The 17,853-nt window shown below is 39.9% G+C and overlaps 1 protein-coding gene across 1 annotated transcript in view; it reads left to right on the top strand.

Annotated features, from left to right (window-relative positions):
- The window catches only part of TM9SF3 (transmembrane 9 superfamily member 3), a 36,720-nt gene extending 19,077 nt beyond the window's left edge, over nucleotides 1-17,643 (top strand). The window contains exons 5-15 of the mRNA XM_066600619.1: nucleotides 1,454-1,531; nucleotides 2,519-2,650; nucleotides 4,136-4,302; nucleotides 5,884-5,978; nucleotides 7,339-7,469; nucleotides 11,435-11,574; nucleotides 12,235-12,303; nucleotides 13,735-13,881; nucleotides 14,112-14,195; nucleotides 14,974-15,050; nucleotides 15,930-17,643. Coding sequence (XP_066456716.1) covers nucleotides 1,454-1,531; nucleotides 2,519-2,650; nucleotides 4,136-4,302; nucleotides 5,884-5,978; nucleotides 7,339-7,469; nucleotides 11,435-11,574; nucleotides 12,235-12,303; nucleotides 13,735-13,881; nucleotides 14,112-14,195; nucleotides 14,974-15,050; nucleotides 15,930-15,997 — 1,188 coding nt within the window. The 3' untranslated portion in view covers nucleotides 15,998-17,643. The remainder of the gene's footprint in view (nucleotides 1-1,453; nucleotides 1,532-2,518; nucleotides 2,651-4,135; nucleotides 4,303-5,883; nucleotides 5,979-7,338; nucleotides 7,470-11,434; nucleotides 11,575-12,234; nucleotides 12,304-13,734; nucleotides 13,882-14,111; nucleotides 14,196-14,973; nucleotides 15,051-15,929) is intronic.
- The last annotated feature ends 210 nt before the right edge of the window (nucleotides 17,644-17,853 follow it).

Raw genomic sequence — 17,853 nt, 5'->3', positions numbered from 1 at the left:
AGCACGAGCGGCCCCATTCACCAGGCAGACGACCGCACAGCGCAAGCGCGTCTAAAAACGACAGAAGACATCAGAATTAGACGGATCCATGGCGACGGGGACGCCAGCAACGGAGCAGGTAAGTGAATAACTTCTGTATGGCTCATATTTAATGCACGATGTATATTACAAAGTGCATTAATATGGCCATACAGGAGTGCATAACCCCACTTGCTGCCGCGAGACAACCCCTTTAATATCTCACTTTTCATCCTGGATGTACAGATGACACAATTGTTAGTTTTCAGAGGTTTGTTAGTTTAATCTAAAAACATAAATAATCGTGGGTTTTTTTTTTGTTTGTTAAAGAATTTATTACTGTCTAAGTTGGTAAACCATATAGGTGATACTGCACTTAAAAGGGACTGTAACTAATTACCATTATTATGAACAAACTATTCCCTGGCAGAATTAAAGGCCAATTTACATTTAAGGATTATCACTCAAATATCGTTCAAGCGACCGAAAATGAGTAATAATTGTTACATGTAAACGCAGGCATCATGCAGTTTTCATCTGAACGATTTTAAGGTGAACTTAAAATCCAATGTTCAGCTGCAGAAAGTTAAAGCATCTCTCAACAGACCGCATGCTGTGTTCTCCACGGGAGCCGGAGATTGCATTGTATTCTGCTGGCAACCCTGATGACGACAATACTGCTTGTGTGCAGAGCCCAGTGTGTTTAATAATCACATGCTGGGCTGTGCAATCAGCTCCTGGATGCCCTTTTACATGCAAATGAAGATAGTGTTAATGGCAATTAGTGTCCATTAACACTTTATGCAAAGCGTTAGCTAGAACTTTCAATCATTTTAAAGATTATCTTTGCGTGTAAATTTTCCTTAGGGGCCCCTTAAGTACCAATATTGCCCTGAGCACTAGTGGGACGGCACTAGAACATTTAATTATCTGCTAGAGTTTATGAATACATTTTGTGGGGTGTCTTTTGTGTTATGTTTTCTAGATAATGGGTCTGAATATGCAAAATATGCAAAATTTGTTCAAAAGATAAGGAGAATGACAGTTTAAGCGACCATTCTGCCGATTAGCTTAATTTGTATGTAAATGAGCCTCCAGAGCTATATACGGAGAACAGCAGGTGGTCTGTTCTCTGTATACATTTCCTTTTGTTCTGCCATGGGACTGCAATCTGAATGCAATGTAATCAGTGCTCCCTGTGAAGAACACAGAATGTGGTCCCTGCTATCAGCTCTCCGGCTGAACGATTGATTTTATGCTCGCCTAAAAGTCATCGTTCAGCCGAAGATGGGAGCATTTACTCAACGATTATCGCTCGAACGATGGCTTTTGAGTGAATTTTGAACGATAATCGTTTGACAGTTTGAAGCAGTAATGATTGTGAGTGAATCCTGCTTGTGAAAATACTAAAAATGAGATTTCATGTCTGTTGCAGGTTAAATGGAAAAAGTCTGATGTCCGTTTTGAAGATCGATTTGACAAATACCTTGATCCATCATTTTTCCAACACAGAGTAGGTATTTCTTGTATAGACACATGATCATCTGGTTTGTCTGGAGGGGCACTCAATTCTTACTGCAGTCGTACATACACGTCTCCGTAAAATAGAAGTACTTTTAGGGCTCCTGCTCACGGCTGGATATTTTCTGCGTAATCCGCGGTCTGTGTCCACACCGCGAATCCGCAGCAGATGCCGCCCGTACTTCCTATGGAGATCCGCTGCTTCCTACCAAATAGTGGAAATCCATTTCCGCTCTCAAAAATCGCAGCATGCTCCATTTTTCCATGGATTCCACATGGACGGCTTTTATTAAAGTCAGTGTAAGCCATCTGATCCGCGGGCCCTTCCGCAATGTACTGCGCATGTCTGACGGCTCGCTGTGCGGACCATCCACAGTACAGATAAAAGTGAGAAGGTATGCACGGACAGCACTGCTGCCAGGGCCAAATTCTGTATCGGGATCCGACTCTGCTGTGTGCAGAAGCCCTAACACACATTTAGGAAAATTGCCAGATTCCACAATTCTATAGTTTCAATGTTAAACTTAGATTGATTTTGATGTATTCATTCACATCTGCATATTTGTCATGCCGTTTTCGGTTCCACGAAAAAATACACAGCATGTCCTATTTTGTTGCGTATTACACACAGAACACGGCCATAGAAGTGGATGAGCCAGCGCAAATGCACAGGAAGCTGCGTATTCACTGTTTGTGCATCAAAATGCTGTTCCCTTCTGCATAATTTTTACATATTGCAAAAGCCAAAATACATGGGAATAGGCATTTTTCGGTCCATGAATGCGCTGCTCCACAGACCGACGTGCTGTCACGCACATATGGATCAGCCCTCATCTACAACACGGTTATTGCATTTTGAGTAACTCATTTATTCAAATATTTCTATAGTAACCAAACAATACAGATTAAAACTGATTGAATCCAAGTTTTGTATTTCCTGTGTTTTTAACCTTTTCTTCTTTTTTCTTTAATTCTGTAGATACACTGGTTTTCAATCTTCAATTCTTTCATGATGGTTATTTTCTTGGTGGGATTGGTGTCCATGATTCTTATGAGAACCTTGAGGAAAGATTATGCCCGATACAGCAAGGAAGAAGAAATGGATGACATGGTATAAATCAGTGCTACAGATCTGCTTCACAAATTGTGTGATGTTTAGGGAATGTTGTTCTAGCGCCCCGTACAGTAGTAGTGATATATTATTATGCACAAAGGGATTAAAGGGTTTATACTAGGCTTTTTTCTAAGGTTTTTATTGAACGTTTTCTGATGTATAAGAAAATATAGCAGTAGACAAAATGTTTACAGGTATAACATGGCGATCTAGTTACAAAGCATTATATATTCTGGCTAGATTAGGTTAATCACAATAGTAGCAATCTAGAGTTGTCAGATTTCTCGCCTTACGGTTTATACTAGGCTATTAAAATTGACTGCCTATTCTCAGAATAGGCTTTCAATATCCGATCGGTGAGGGTCTGCTGCTTGGGACCTTTGCCAGTCAGGTGACTTTGAAGGAGCTACCGCGCTTTCAAATGCTGCAGAAGCTTCATTGTCTACCTTGAAGTACAGACCTTCTGATGCTCAGAACGATTACTTCCCTGTTTCCCCCAAAATAACACCTACCCTGAAAATAAGCCCTACCCTGTCTTTAAGGGAGGCTTGAAACATGAGCCCTACCCTGAAAATAAGCCCTTGCAGGCTCGATCCAGTACTCTTGCTGCTCTCCAGAGCTCTAGCACGATTGCTGCAGTTCTTGGCCGCAACAGAAGATCGCCTCCTGCTTACGGGATTCAAAAATTCTGCCTCCAGGAAGTGATGGCTGTGATTGGTTCTCGAGCGCTGCTCAACCAATCATTGCAGCGCTCAGTGAACCAATTCGATGGCTGTGATTGGTTCATCGAATGCTACCTTGACTGAGCAGCACTCGAGAATCAATAACTGGATTGGAGGCGGAATTTATGAATCCCATAACCAGGAAGCGATCCTCTGTGGGCGGCCAAGGACTGCAAGAAGCGTGCTAGAGTTCCGGAGAGCAGTGGGAAGACCCGGACTGAGCCTGCTAGGTAAGTATAAGACATCCCCCAAAAATTAGACCTAGTGCCTCTTTTGGGGCAAAAAATTAATGACGGTCTTATTTTCAGGGAAACATGGTAAAAAAAAAATACTGTTCTGAGCACTTGCAGGATCTACTCAGAGGTAAACATTGAAACTGCTTCAGCATATGGACAAGCACCGCTGCTCCTTCAGTCAACTGATCGGTGGGGTCCTACTAGTCAGATATTGATGTCCTATCCTCAGGATAGCACATCAATTTTTAAAGCTTTATAACCCGTTAAATAAGGAGATTTTAACTCAAAACGAACAGTGCCTCGGAACATCGGTGGCTTATTGAGGGTAAGTGCAAATTTTTGGTTTTTGCCTGTCATAATAGATGTTAGTATTTGGTAGTATTTATGAGAAAACAAACTTTACTTTTGGGCGAAAACAATAGTATAAACCACAAGAGGGCTGAACCCTTCTCGCCCAGGTGAAGAAGCGTTTTATTGCTGCTACATGGAATTAATGAAATATATTTCATTTCTTTTACATGAAGGATCGGGATCTAGGAGACGAGTATGGCTGGAAGCAGGTCCACGGAGATGTTTTCAGACCATCGAGCCACCCTCTGATCTTCTCATCACTCATTGGATCGGGATGCCAGATCTTTGCAGTGTCTCTTATTGTTATAATCGTAGCTATGATTGAGGATTTGTATACAGAGTGAGTATGAATATTCATGACTTGTCTTCATAGTTTTATGGGTTGTTTTTTTTCTTCTGCAACAGCTCTGAGAACCCTTTTAAGTAATGTGCGGCTGAGTCATTTGCCTGTTTTTTTTTAGTTTTTCTTCTTGCTGCTGCGATTACTATTTATCACAATGGGGACTATTACATACAGTATATATAAATGGTGCTGCCTTCTGGCCTCACTACATATAAAACACATGGCTGCTCAGACGAGTGTATATGTGGATGTCTATATGTGGATGTCGACTGACAGCTGTGTGTGGTTAGTCTTAACCCCTTCATGACATGGCCTATTTTGGGCTTAAGGACGCAACAATTTTTGGCGGATTTTCTTCTCCGTTTATCAAAAGTCATAACTTTTTTATTTTTCCATTGACGCGGCCGTATGAGGGCTTGTTTTTTGCGTGGCGAACTGTAGTTTTTATCGGTGCCACTTTTGGATACATTGACTGTATTATAAAACTTTTTTTTTTATGATAGCAGGGAGAGAACGCATCAATTCTGCCATAGATTTTTTTTTTTTTTACAGCGTTAATCATGCAGCATAAATGAGACATTCCATTTTTTCTGCGGACCGGTACGGTTACAACGATACCAAAATTCTTACTCCGATGACTGACAGCCGGCTCCCGCTGCAGGATAGTGCGGGATCATGTGTGATCCCGCGCTATCCCCAGGACGTAAGTTTACGTCCTGTTGCCTGAAGTACCAGGCTGCCAGGACGTAAACTTACGCCCTGCAGCGGGAAGGGGTTAAGGAAAATACGCAGTCAATGACAGTAAATGGAACCCATTGTTTTTCAATGGGTTCATTTATAGCTGTGTATTCACACTATTTTCGGTTACATGAAGAAAAACTGCAGCAGGTCTTATTTTGGTGCATATTATACACCAAAGTATCCCATTGAACTCTAACTTTTTGTGTATTTATACAAACTATCTTTGCAAGGTATCATTGAGATTTCTTGCTTTTTTAATGCAAGTAAATATGCTGCATATATGTACATTAAAAAAAAAACACAGGGGTTTCAGAGTATTTCGGTCCATGAATACGCTGCATATTCACAGACCAAAATGTGCAATCCGGCTGTGTGAATTGGCTTTTAGAATGAAGATCCCACTTCAGCTTCGCAGGGTCTATACATGTGTTTTGGCTTTATCTAGGAGAATGTTGAGAGAAGTTTAATTTTCTGCCAAGAAGCAGATTTGGTAAGGGTTTTATCTGCTAATCAGATGACATGCTGAGACCTAAGACATAGAATTAATAACACGGCAGAAAGCCTAAAACTGATAGGATGCAGGGAAATTTGTACAAATTCAGACTTGGTTGTTATATTGTCCTTTATTGCTTCAGGTTTTCTTTTACATCCAACAGATTGGTAATTGTAATCTTATGACAACTTGATTTTTCTTCTCGTAACGTATTCAGTTGTCTTATATGTATTGCTCCATCTGACAGATGACCTCTTTGCATTGGGTGTGTTCATTGAAATGTATTACATATACATTATATTACCCCCTTTGTTTTATTAACACATCTTCTTTATCTCCTCTAGGAGGGGGTCAATGTTGAGTACAGCTATATTTGTCTATGCTGCAACATCACCGGTCAATGGGTACTTTGGAGGAAGTCTCTATGCTAGGCAAGGAGGTAATGCTATGGCTTTTTTTCCTGTATGCAGCTTTTATAACTTGCTTTTATTGCTGCAGTTAAAGGGGTTGTCTGAAAATATATATATATAATTTTTTTTTCTTCTCCTAAATCCTGCTTTCTAAAAGTAAAATAATAAACAATCATATATTGTTTCCTATCGCTACCCCACTAAGCCAATGCTGCAGCTTCGGTCTCTTGCTCTGACGCAGTGTTTTCATGCATGGGATGTAGCAGACCTCGAGCTGGAGCAGCCTCTGACGTCCCTTAAGCTGCCTGTTAACAGACACAGTTGCAGAGAATGCAGCTGCAGCATTGGAGCTCTAAGGTGGTGAGAGGCGTGGATACGATTATTTTTACACAGAGCAGGAATTGAGAAAAAAAATTATGCCAGAAAACCCTTGTTTTTCTTTTTTTTTTATTTTGTAAGCCTTTTTACATTTGTTAAAGTGTTTTTCGAAAAAAATAATTTAAGCTTTTTCATGTAGAACCTTTTATGCACTGCTCTACAACTATCAGTATAGCTGCTGCTTCTGACAAGACCCTTTTCTTCCGTCTCTATAGTTTCCACAACTTCTCTAATATGCTTTTTAAATTCCTCATCATGTTAATTATTTCTTTGCAATCAGTGTATGAGAATGTTTTGGGTTTATGTTCTCGACACAGAACAGATTAGGTTGGTTTCACGCATGCTTTGGGGATTCCGCTTTCCTGCTCCATTTGGGCAGCTGGAAAGGGGAATCCCTGTGGTCGAACAGCGTTGGGCGGACCCCATTGACTATAATGTGGTCTGTCCACCTTCCGCCCAGATGCCCGGCTTTTGGATGGATGAAAAGGCACTGCATGCAGCTCTTCCTTCTAGTATTTTCAGCTGAGTTTGTGACAGAACCTCTGGCCAGAACAAGTCTTCTGTCTCTGAAGCGGTGGATACTGTTGTATCCACTATGTGATAAACAGCCCAGACAGTAGAATGATGCATTGTAACAAGCTACCAGAGAGCCTTGTCTAGCTGCTGATGTATTTAGATACAGTTGCACCCACTTCTCAACTGAGACCTGCGCTAGCCATGTGCAGGTTCTGAACCATGTAATAAGTGCAGCTTAAACATCAGGCTGAGGTTTGTTAGATGATTAGAAGATGAGTTCTAGTTCAGGATTTAAAAAAAACAAACAGATGAAATGTATATCAGTTGCTTTGCAATTGTTTTTTCATGGTGTATCTCTTTTGTTTAGGGATTGCAGTTTAGTTGAAACTATCAGGTGTCCTTATTACCATCACCTGTAACTTTCTTACTGGCTGAATGGATGAATTGCAGCATTCTTGCGCTTAACAATAAGACCGTTTGTTCATTCTTTGTTAGGACGGAGGTGGATAAAGCAAATGTTCATTGGAGCTTTCCTGATACCAGCAATGGTTTGTGGGACTGCATTCTTCATCAACTTCATTGCCATCTATTATCATGCTTCCAGAGCAATTCCATTTGGAACAATGGTAAGTCACTAGTAGTCTTGCATAATCAATGCAGTAAGCTTTTATGGAGGCAAGTAAGCACCATGATAAAAAGAAAAAATTGTCTATAAGTGCAAGAATTTAGTGGGAAAAAATCATTAACTTTTTAAATGTTTATTGGCTTACTTTATATAGTTGAAATATAGAGGGAAAAGCTTGCATACAGGTTACCTATTATAGAGCATCTTTGGCTTGAGGTTTCGCTCCCTTCCCTTTTGACTTTTGCTACTCCTGATACTGGGTCAGCCCTTTCACCCCTTTACGCCACAGGGCATAAATTTACATCCTGGAGGGGAGGTACTTGACACAAAGGAAAGCAGCAATACATTTCCTCTATGGAAATGTATTGCTGCCACTTTTTATGCCTTTCAAAAAAGCCGTATGAACGTCAAAAATGGTCTAAAGAAAAACTACAGGTCGTCAGGCAAAAAAACAAGCCTTCACAGAGCTTTGTTCATGGAAAATAAAGTTATGAGACTTGGAATGCATTGTTTATTTTGCACAAAAGTGGAAAAACCTTAAGTTTTTGGTTCTGTCATTGTACCAGCCCACAAAACAGAAGTTATTTATGCTGCATGATGAATGATCAAAAAATATATATTTTACAGTTTGCCATGCAAAAAAGACCTAATATAGCCATGTTGATGGAAAATAAAATTATGGCTTTTGAACAGTGAAGATAAATAAAATCTCACAAAATTTTTGCGCCCTTTGGGCCAAAATAGGCCATTTCCTTAAGGGGTTAATGGCATTCCCAATCCTTTTCCATGCCCCACAATTATATCTTTGCAAGGTGACCTTTTTTTGCCAATGATTGGGTGCATACGTCCATATTAACACGTCTGTATTTGTCAGTGGTTGTTCCACAAAGGAAATATATTGCTTTCCTCGCGTTATTTCAGAAGAAATGACTAAAACTGACTTGGATTGAAAATACGGCATGAATGCGGCCAAATAGGAACACTCCCATCTTTTTATGCTAGTGGCACTTGGATGGACAGGAATCTCGGGCATCGGGCTGTTGGAGTACTTTAGGATAATATATGATAAACTAGAATATTTGTCATTAGGATGCAATGTTAAGGGTTTTTCATATTTAATTTTTTTTTTTTAAATCGTCTTATTTTGAACACGGCGGGGGAGGCTTATGTTCATTTGTTAGTATTTACAGAGTAGAATAGCTGCTTGTAGCAATTTTGAGCACTGTTTTTTTCATTTTATTTACTACTTGCATTATGTTAGCAAAAGGTTCTATTGTAATCTGTTCATTAGCCACTAGAGGGCCAATCTAAGGTTAGTCTATATATCTATTAAAGCCATTAGATGGCGCTGTGTCCATTATGCGCACAGTGCCACAAGTCGAAATGACTTGGGAATGAAGTGCTTTTTGTTTTATACTGAGTAGACCTGTCATTCTAAATGTAGGAAATAAGTGAAGCCGTTTTTTTTCATCCCTCGTACGGCTGCCTGTTGAGGGATGGCTCTTCTGAGAAGTTTAGAAAGTAATAGAAAGTTTCTATCCCGCTTCTACTGGAGTTTAATTTTCTTGATACAAGCAAAGAGCGCTATTCATTGCAGTAAAGCTGACTTGTGATATGTGCCGAACATAAGCTTCACCAATACTCCCTTCCTTGCTAGTACAGTAATCTGATTCACAAGTCAGGAATGCTCCCAGCGCTGCATTCCCCTGCATTAGAGATCGCTCTTTGGCTTTGTGACGGTTTAATCCCGCTCTTCACTTAAGTACACAAGTTCATGTTTGACCTAGAGCGCCATTCTTCATTTTGCATGTTAATTAGGGTCACTCAAGGATTTTTCTGGTTTAAGAAAAGCATAACTTAAGCATTGTATCTTCCACGTTTGGATTCTGTCCAAAGTAATCATGTGCGGGCCCTTTGCCTACAAATTAACCCCTTCACTCCCAAGCTGGTTTTTGTTTTGTTTTTGTTTTTTTTTTCGTTTTCCCCCGCTTTCAAAAAAATCTGAACTTTTATTTTTCTTTTGACTTAGCCACTTTAGAATTTGTTTTTTGCGGACGAGTTATATTCTTCAGTGGTGCTATTTAATGTACCAAAAAAACAGAATTTTATCTTTTTAGGTGGAGTGAAATGGGGGAAAAAACAAATGCACCATTTTGGGAGGCGTGTCTTGTTTTTAAAGCGTACAGTGTGGCAAGAATGACATCTTGAGTGTATTTTGTTGACCAGTCTGATTACTGTGATAGAACAAAATAAAAATTGTAACTTCTTTAAATACTTTTTAAATTGCTTCCTCTTACAATATCCTGAACCCATAACTTCCATCAATGGGGCTACGTGAAGACTTGTTTAAGCAGGACAGTCTGGAGTACTTTTTTGATCACTTTTTATAAAAACATTTTCCTTGGAAACAGGATGAGCAAACAGAGCGCAATCATAGCATTGTGTCAAAGAAAATGTATCCTGATTATTTCTTGTTGAAAAGAGGGTTATTTAATTTTTCTTTTAATTGCTACCCCCAAAAAATACACTTTTTTTTGTCTACACAGGGGACTTGAATTGGTGATTATCTAACCAGTTATATTGTATTTCTGCAGGCATTCTATTAAGACATGCACATCTTTAATAGAAACACATGGCAGCCCTGGGGGGTGGGGGCTGTCCGAGAGGCACAGGGTCTTTTAAAAATCTGTCAGATTTGGCAGCTGCATCTAAATGATTACCGCCTGTGATCAGAGTTGTCAGCTTTCCACAGTGTATGAAGTGGGTTTGGCTCCCAGGCCCATTAACGCCAGATCGTATATGTATGTCCTTTAGCATTACGGGCGTAAGGTCGCTCTGATTTGAAAGTTACAGTTACTATTCCATAAGTGTAGTGTGTGAACTGTAGTTAGTGTAACAGAAGAGTGTTGGCATTATCCACAGTATTTCCTGGCAGCTGTGAACATAGAACAAACTATTTTATTGCCATACACTGTTTACACAGGATAAGCTGGTAAACTAAGTTTTAGGTTATCGCTGTGTGGATATCTAATAAGTGGTAGATGGTTTCTATGTAATGTTGGCACAAGGAAATGCTATTCTAAAGTTAGTTTCTGTGTTGGTGTCCACAATGTTTTATGGAATTAATATTTGGCTTTATCTTATACTTCTTGTACACTGATGCATTCTGCCTGGTGGCACGGGACACATCAGGTTTTCCCTAATAGCAGGCTTAGTGTACTGACAGCGATGGAGTCCTCTCCTGGTCCCCAAGGCTGACTGCACAGAGGTCCCCCAATCATGTCATCAGTGACCCAGTTGAAGGGGTCATCCATTCCAGTTATGTCACCGTCACTCTTCAGCATGGCCATTGAAAGATTAAAAGGTCGAGTTAGGAGGTTCCTCTGATTGCAGCTGTTAGAGCAGGAACTTGCCAGTCATTGGATAACCAAGCACCCACTCCAGGGGGGGGGCCTGGGCACCGGTGCGGGGCTTATTCTACAGTGCCATAGAAAGACCTTTGTAGAATAAAGCCCTTTAACGTAAGGTGTATTGTCCTTTTCCATTAACCTCTTAAATGATATGTTGAATCTGTCAGAGGGTTATAAAATATTACCATGTGCCACTTATTAAACTTATATTCCACAAGTCGGGATGTACATAGATGACGTATTGTAGCACTTTTAACTGTAGCTTGATCTCTCTTCTTTGCTCACATGTATTTCCTATCCTCACCTTTCCTCGTCAGATGACAGCATAGTTATTAGGTGGCGAATAAAGGTGTTAGGCCATTCAGTCTTGCTGTATTACTGTATAAAGCAGCTCCTGGCAGTAGTTATTAATGATTTGTATTCTGAGATCACACTTTATCCTTCCTGACAGAACAGTATAATCGCATCTGATTTTGATCCACAGGAAATGAATGTTTGCACCCCAATATCTGTATTAAATGTGTTTTTACTAATTCACTTGACTCTGCCATCTTAGGTCGCTGTGTGCTGCATTTGCTTCTTTGTGATTCTTCCATTGAACCTGGTGGGCACAATTCTTGGCCGTAATTTGGCAGGGCAGCCAAACTTCCCCTGTCGTGTCAATGCAGTTCCCCGGCCTATTCCGGAGAAGAAATGGTAAGAGAGTTCAGTACAGTAATGTCTCTTATCGATAGACTTTCTTAAGGGGTTTTTCGGGGAGAATACCATTAATGACCTATCCTCAGGATAGGTCATCAATAGTTCGGCTGGGGTCAGTCACTCGGGACTGACTGATTAGTTGAGCGGATGCATGCTGTCTGCACCACAAATACAAAGATAGGAGCAAAAGCAGGGGAAATCTCTGTGCCGACTTCTTCTGGGTAGTGGTCGGCGCTTGTAACTGCAGGCAAGGCTCTCATGGAAATCAGTGCAAACCGTGCCTTCACTTACAAGCACTGGCCACTAGCCAGATGTTGGTGCAGAGAATTCTGCCCCGACCTCTGTATTTGCGGTGCTGACAGCATGCACTCACTCACTCAGCTTATCGGTTGGGGTCTTAAGCGACTGACACCAGCCAATCAACTATTGATGACCTATCCTGAGCATAGGTCATTAATGGCATTCTCCCTAGAAAACCTTTTTAATCATTGTTAAGCAAGGTTTACTTGCATATTCTATAACTTTTTTTTGTATATCACTCAGAATAAAAAACTATTTACCATTAAACCAAAGCGGATTGTGAAAGTGCAAAAAAGAAATACTTTGCAGCTTAATTTCTAACCAGATGTAGACACCTAATGTTTATGGTCTTCGCAGGTTCATGGAGCCGGCTGTCATTGTATGCCTGGGTGGAATACTACCATTTGGATCCATTTTTATTGAAATGTAAGTGGTGGTTGCAGATTTCAACAGTTTGGTACTTCTGTGGGTTGTGCAACAATTATCCTTAATCCTAAATAAGAAGAACTTTGTTTTCGCAGAGCTTATATTTAAAAGAAATTAGGATCTAATTTGGTTGATTGGTGAGGTAAACTGTTCTTCTTTCCATCGTTGTAAAGGGTGTTTTGGTTACTGGTACCAGGATTGTCTGTCGCTGCTGGAGCCCAACTCATGCCTGAAGCGGCACTGTTGGAATTTGCGACAAAGGCCTTTAGGCCTTATGTCCACGGGGAAAATCAGGCCCGCTGCGGATTCTCCATTGAGAATCCCGCAGCAGGTCCCTCCTGTCCCGCGGATATGATAAAAAATAAGAATAAACTCACCTGCAGCGGTCTGTGCGTGTCTTCCTTCCGTCGCGGCCGGATCTTCTCTCTTCAGCCCGGCGGATGCAAGCGCCGGGCACATCCGCCGGGCCGAAGAAAGAAGTTTCCGGCCGCGAAGGAAGGAAGACCTGCATCGCCCGGAGCAGGTGAGTTTAATTCAGGCGCGGGTCTCCTACGGCTCAGGACGGCTTCCATAGGCCTCAATAGAAGCCTGCGGGAGCCGTCCCCGCGTGAGACCCGCGCCTGAATGGAGCATGTCTGGATTTTTTTTCCTGCACGCGGGACCCGTGCCTGCAGGGAAAAATGACATCTGCAGGTATTTAACTACCTGCTGGTGTCTAATGCATCCCTATGGGGCGCGGATCCGCGTGCAGGAAAAACGCTGCGGATTTAAAATCCTAATTTGCCCGTGGACATGAGGCCTTAGTCGATTGTAATCTTAACTCTGTGCTTTGCCACGTACCGCAGTCCTCATAACAAAGTCCAGCAACGGGAAGATTCATAAAGAATAAGACCTGGTGTTAATCCCTGTTATAAACTAACAGAGGTCACACGAGGCACGGCTTCTGTGAACACATCTTGGTTAATGGATTTTAATCCAAAACGCATGAACAGAAGCCGTGCCTCATGTGACCTCTGTTAGTTTATAATAGAGATTAATAAACACCTAGCTTTATTCTCTATGGATTTTCCTGTTGGACTTTTTGTTTTGTCTTTTTTTTTTTTTTTTTATTGCTCCAAAAACTTTGCCCTAAGTGTGTACGGAATCTAAACACACCTAAACACACCTTATATTTAGGTGTTTGCTGACTGTAGGTGAGCTGACTTTTTTTCCCCCTTAATATGTGTTACACTGCAGTCCTTGTACTTACATGGGTCTTGCAGATCAGTCATTGGTGGCATATTTAATCGCTATACATTACTACTGATGGTGGGAAATCTCCTTTGGAGGAAAAATGTGAAAATGCTGACACCAGTGTTATGGTATTCTGCAGTTTCTAATTCATTGTCTAATGTGGCATTTTTATTTACATATAAATCGTTTCCCTTTCAGGTATTTCATCTTTACGTCCTTCTGGGCATATAAGATCTACTACGTGTATGGCTTTATGATGTTGGTCCTGGTCATCCTTTGCATTGTGACTGTCTGTGTAACTATTGTATGTACATACTTCCTACTAAATGCTGAAGACTATAGGTGGTAAGTTATTTAACCAGACCTCTGAGTGTGTGTGTGTGTGTGTGTGTGTGTGTGTGTATGTATATGTGTATGTATATATATATATATATATATATATGTATGTGTGTGTGTGTATATATGTGTATATATGTGTATATATGTGTATATATCTCCTGTTTGTCCTATGTTTGTAGTTTTGTACTGCTTACACTTGTGGATTAACAATTTCCTCTTGTGTTTTTTTTAAACAGGCAATGGACAAGTTTTCTTTCTGCTGCCTCCACTGCAATCTATGTTTACATGTACTCCTTTTACTATTACTTTTTCAAAACAAAGTAAGTATTTTTGTTCTGCGTAGTTTCTTAAGCCCAATGTCCACAGGCGGATCTGATTTGTGGGTCACCCATGTGAAAGATCCACACATCAAGCTGCCCAGAGGGATACATGGGCGTCCGCAAATGAAATAAAGCATGCGGATATGATTTGCGGGCAGGGTCTGATTCCTCTGTGGGCTCCTGTATGCAGAATCCGATCCACCTGTGGACATGAGGCATTATTAATCAGTTTTTATATCTAATTGTAAAATCAAGTATATTTTGAAATAAAGGATGAGCGGTCATTATTGGCCTCCCACCTTAAAAAAAAATCCTTTTCTAGACTCTTCCCCTAACCTGTTACTGAATGTAGTGGGCTAGGTGTTAGTGTAGTCGGCAGCTATGCCCGCCGGGTGCATTCATTATTACGTCAGACGTGGATAAGCTCACACATGGGAGATAGGAAATCCTTCATCAGAATATTTTTTGCAGTATATCTGCAGTGTTTGAACATACGCCATGTGAGAGACTAGTGAAACAAGGTGTCGGGGTGGAAATGGCTTTTTCAGCCCTGACCACCTACTGTATCTAAAGTGACTTTCTCCAAAGGTATACATGCAGATTATCCTAACAGTCAGTGAAGTCAAATGCTTTAATTTTTTTTTACCCCCTTTTCTTAGAATGCAAAAAAGACTAGAAAAAACTAAATCAATATTACAGAAGCATACATATATATTTTTTTCTGTGTAGATATTTTTTGATAATTTAATGAAATACATGTTTGTTTTTCCTCCACTAGAATGTATGGATTGTTTCAAACCTCATTTTACTTTGGATATATGGCAGTATTTAGCACGGCCTTGGGAATTATGTGCGGTGAGTACTTATCAGGGTTCCCATTTTTTTTTTTTTTTTTTCCCAATCTTTATTGAATACTGCTGGAAATACACCACTGATTTTCTTTTTACATGGAGTGGTTAGATACATTGTTAGGCTTAAGTAACAGAGTTGTGGTAACTGCATGCATTGGAGGCCCCCGTCCACCCATGACTGCTAATGGCCATTAAATCTTGCAGGTAGGCGGGATGTTGGACGCATACAGTTACTGCAGCTTGGAAAACCATCCTTGGGTGATGTCGCACATGCAGGATTTGCTCACGGTTTTTAATGCAGTTTTTGAAGCCAAAATCTTGTGTGGATCATAAAGAGAGAAAGTATACTTTTTTTTCGTCTTTATTCAATCCTCTCCTGGTTTTGGCTTTAAAAATGTACATAAAGTGAATATAATCTACATGTCTGACAGCACAGTCATGGTAAAAATGGGGGGAGGGTAAACTCTAGATATATGGTAAAGTTTAGGGGGGGGGGGGAAACCTAAAACTTCATTTAAGAAAATTGCTTTGTTGCCATTAGCAACCAGTCAGATTTACTAGGAAACACACTTTGGTGTCTTTTATTCAGTTGCTTTGGTAAACTGTTACATTTTCGCCTGGTTAAAATACATAAGCGACATTTGATTCCAGAGATGTATGTGTATTCAACATGTAAAATGACATCCCCACCACTATTTTATATATACTGGTATATCTCTTTAGTTGGGTGAGCGTAAAGAATTTCTTTTGAGCATAAAGGTGGCTCGGTAGTAAGCCAGGTCACGTTGATGGGTCAGTGAGTGGCTAGTAAAGTAAACCGCTATATTCTCACAGTAGACTTACTATTTATCACCTTCTGATATACTTTATTTTTCTCTTCTAGGAGCAATTGGTTACATGGGAACAAGTGCCTTTGTTCGGAAAATTTATACTAATGTGAAAATTGACTGATGGATCCAGTGGAAATGGGAACTGTGGATCAGTTACTACTTTTTTTTTTTTTTTCTGGGGCTGGGGGGGTGAAACATGCACATTAGTGCCAGAAGAGACTGGGTTTTAACACTGGGTACTGTGTTGGTCTCCGTTCTGTGGATGGCTTAAAATGACATCTATTTCATTGATCCTAGTTTTCTTACAGACTGCTCCTTCCACCAAGTCACAGCAAATGCTTGGATTATAATGCAGTAAGCAATTACTACAGTACACGGCTAATCTTCCTCCCCCCCAAAAAATCAACTAGCTCATAAAAGATGAATAGACTAGCTCTCTTCAGTGAAGAGGACTCGCGGTTTATTTAATGCATTTGTTCCATTCAATAAGTAAGAGGGAATCTTGGCTGCTCCATCTGGTTGATTAGTAGTCTTTTTGGTACCTTCTAAACTCTTAATATCGCTGTTCCAAGAAACTTTTTTTTTTTTTCCCCCCTCCTTTCTGTTGCCACTTTAGAAATGTATGTTGATATCTTGCCTGTGGGTGTCTTTAATGATTTTCTGTGTCCAGTAACATCTACACCCTGGAAATAAAAGAAATCTGCATGTAATATAGGCTTCTCTTGCTCTCGGACCAATCTCCCACGTATTTATCTCTGAAAGAACACAATGAAACTGCATTTTAAGAATCCATACAAGGACTGAAGGCGAATGTTCTCCACCCTGCAGTTTAATGTAAATTGTAAAATCATTTAACAAAATAGAAATTTTTTTTTTTGTTTTTATGGCCATTTTGTGGCCAGCATATGACATTTTAACTCCATTATAGTAACCCCTTTCCTTCCAATGATCTGATTTTTGGTTTGTTCCATGTCTTGAAATGTTTTCTAAATATTTTTTTTTTTTTATTCTGTTGGGGGTTCAATGAAGGCTTTACTTTAATAAAAATAAAATAAAAATATGGAAGGGGAAATACATGTATATAACATAAAATGTAACTTAGGTTTAGATCCCAATTGTATTTGGATGTACAGGTTTATTACAGATTTTTTTTTTTACTTTTTTTTTTTCTGAAGATGATTCGATGTATAAAAAAAAAAATCTGTGGCGTCGGGTGGCTTTTCACATCTTGCCTGCCATTGCATGAGACATTGGTTTTCCTTCATAAAGTCTATATGTCAGGTTTGTATTTTTGTTTTTTTTCTCCTCTGTTTTCTCTCTGAAGATCTTACACAAAAAGATTTGTAATTTAGAACCTTTTAATTTTTTGTTAATCCTGTCTGGACACTTGTGTAACATCTGAAGCATTGTGGCTTTGGAGTGTTCAGAAAGCTGAAATAAAATTTTCGGACAAAACCATTCTGGATAGAATCTTTGCTTTTTTTTTTTCTTTCAATTTTTTTTGGATGTCATCTCTCAGCCTTGGAATCGGTGGATTGTACTGCATCTGTCCTCCCGATGTGGTGGTTGTGTACAGTAGAGAACTTGCAGTTCCAGGAGACACAAGGTGCCATCCTTGCAGCACATTTTAATATTTGGAGAAGTTTGCACTGATGATTCAGAAAACAATAGCGTTGCTGAAACGTTTTTTTTGTCTTATTCTTTTGTTTCCTCACCTATTGTATAATCGGAGCAAATTGGGAAATAAAGTGATATTAAACTGGTGAATTACATTTGTAGTTAATGGTGGAACATTTATAAAAATATAGTTTTTTGATTTAATTTTTTTTTTAATCCTAAAAGGTTATTTGGGATTGATTCATGCAAAGCTGATTAATGGACATAGAACAGTCTTGTTCTGAGGCGCTGGGGTTGTGTTCACACAGCGTTAAGGGAATGTGTCCGGTCGGACATGCTGTCCAGACTGCAGGCAGCACG

The sequence above is a fragment of the Eleutherodactylus coqui genome, chromosome 4 (assembly GCF_035609145.1).
Source record: "Eleutherodactylus coqui strain aEleCoq1 chromosome 4, aEleCoq1.hap1, whole genome shotgun sequence".
NCBI classification, from domain to species: Eukaryota; Metazoa; Chordata; class Amphibia; order Anura; family Eleutherodactylidae; genus Eleutherodactylus; species Eleutherodactylus coqui.
The sequence above is the reverse complement of the archived record's forward strand: the minus strand, read 5'-3'. Positions and strand labels throughout refer to the sequence as shown.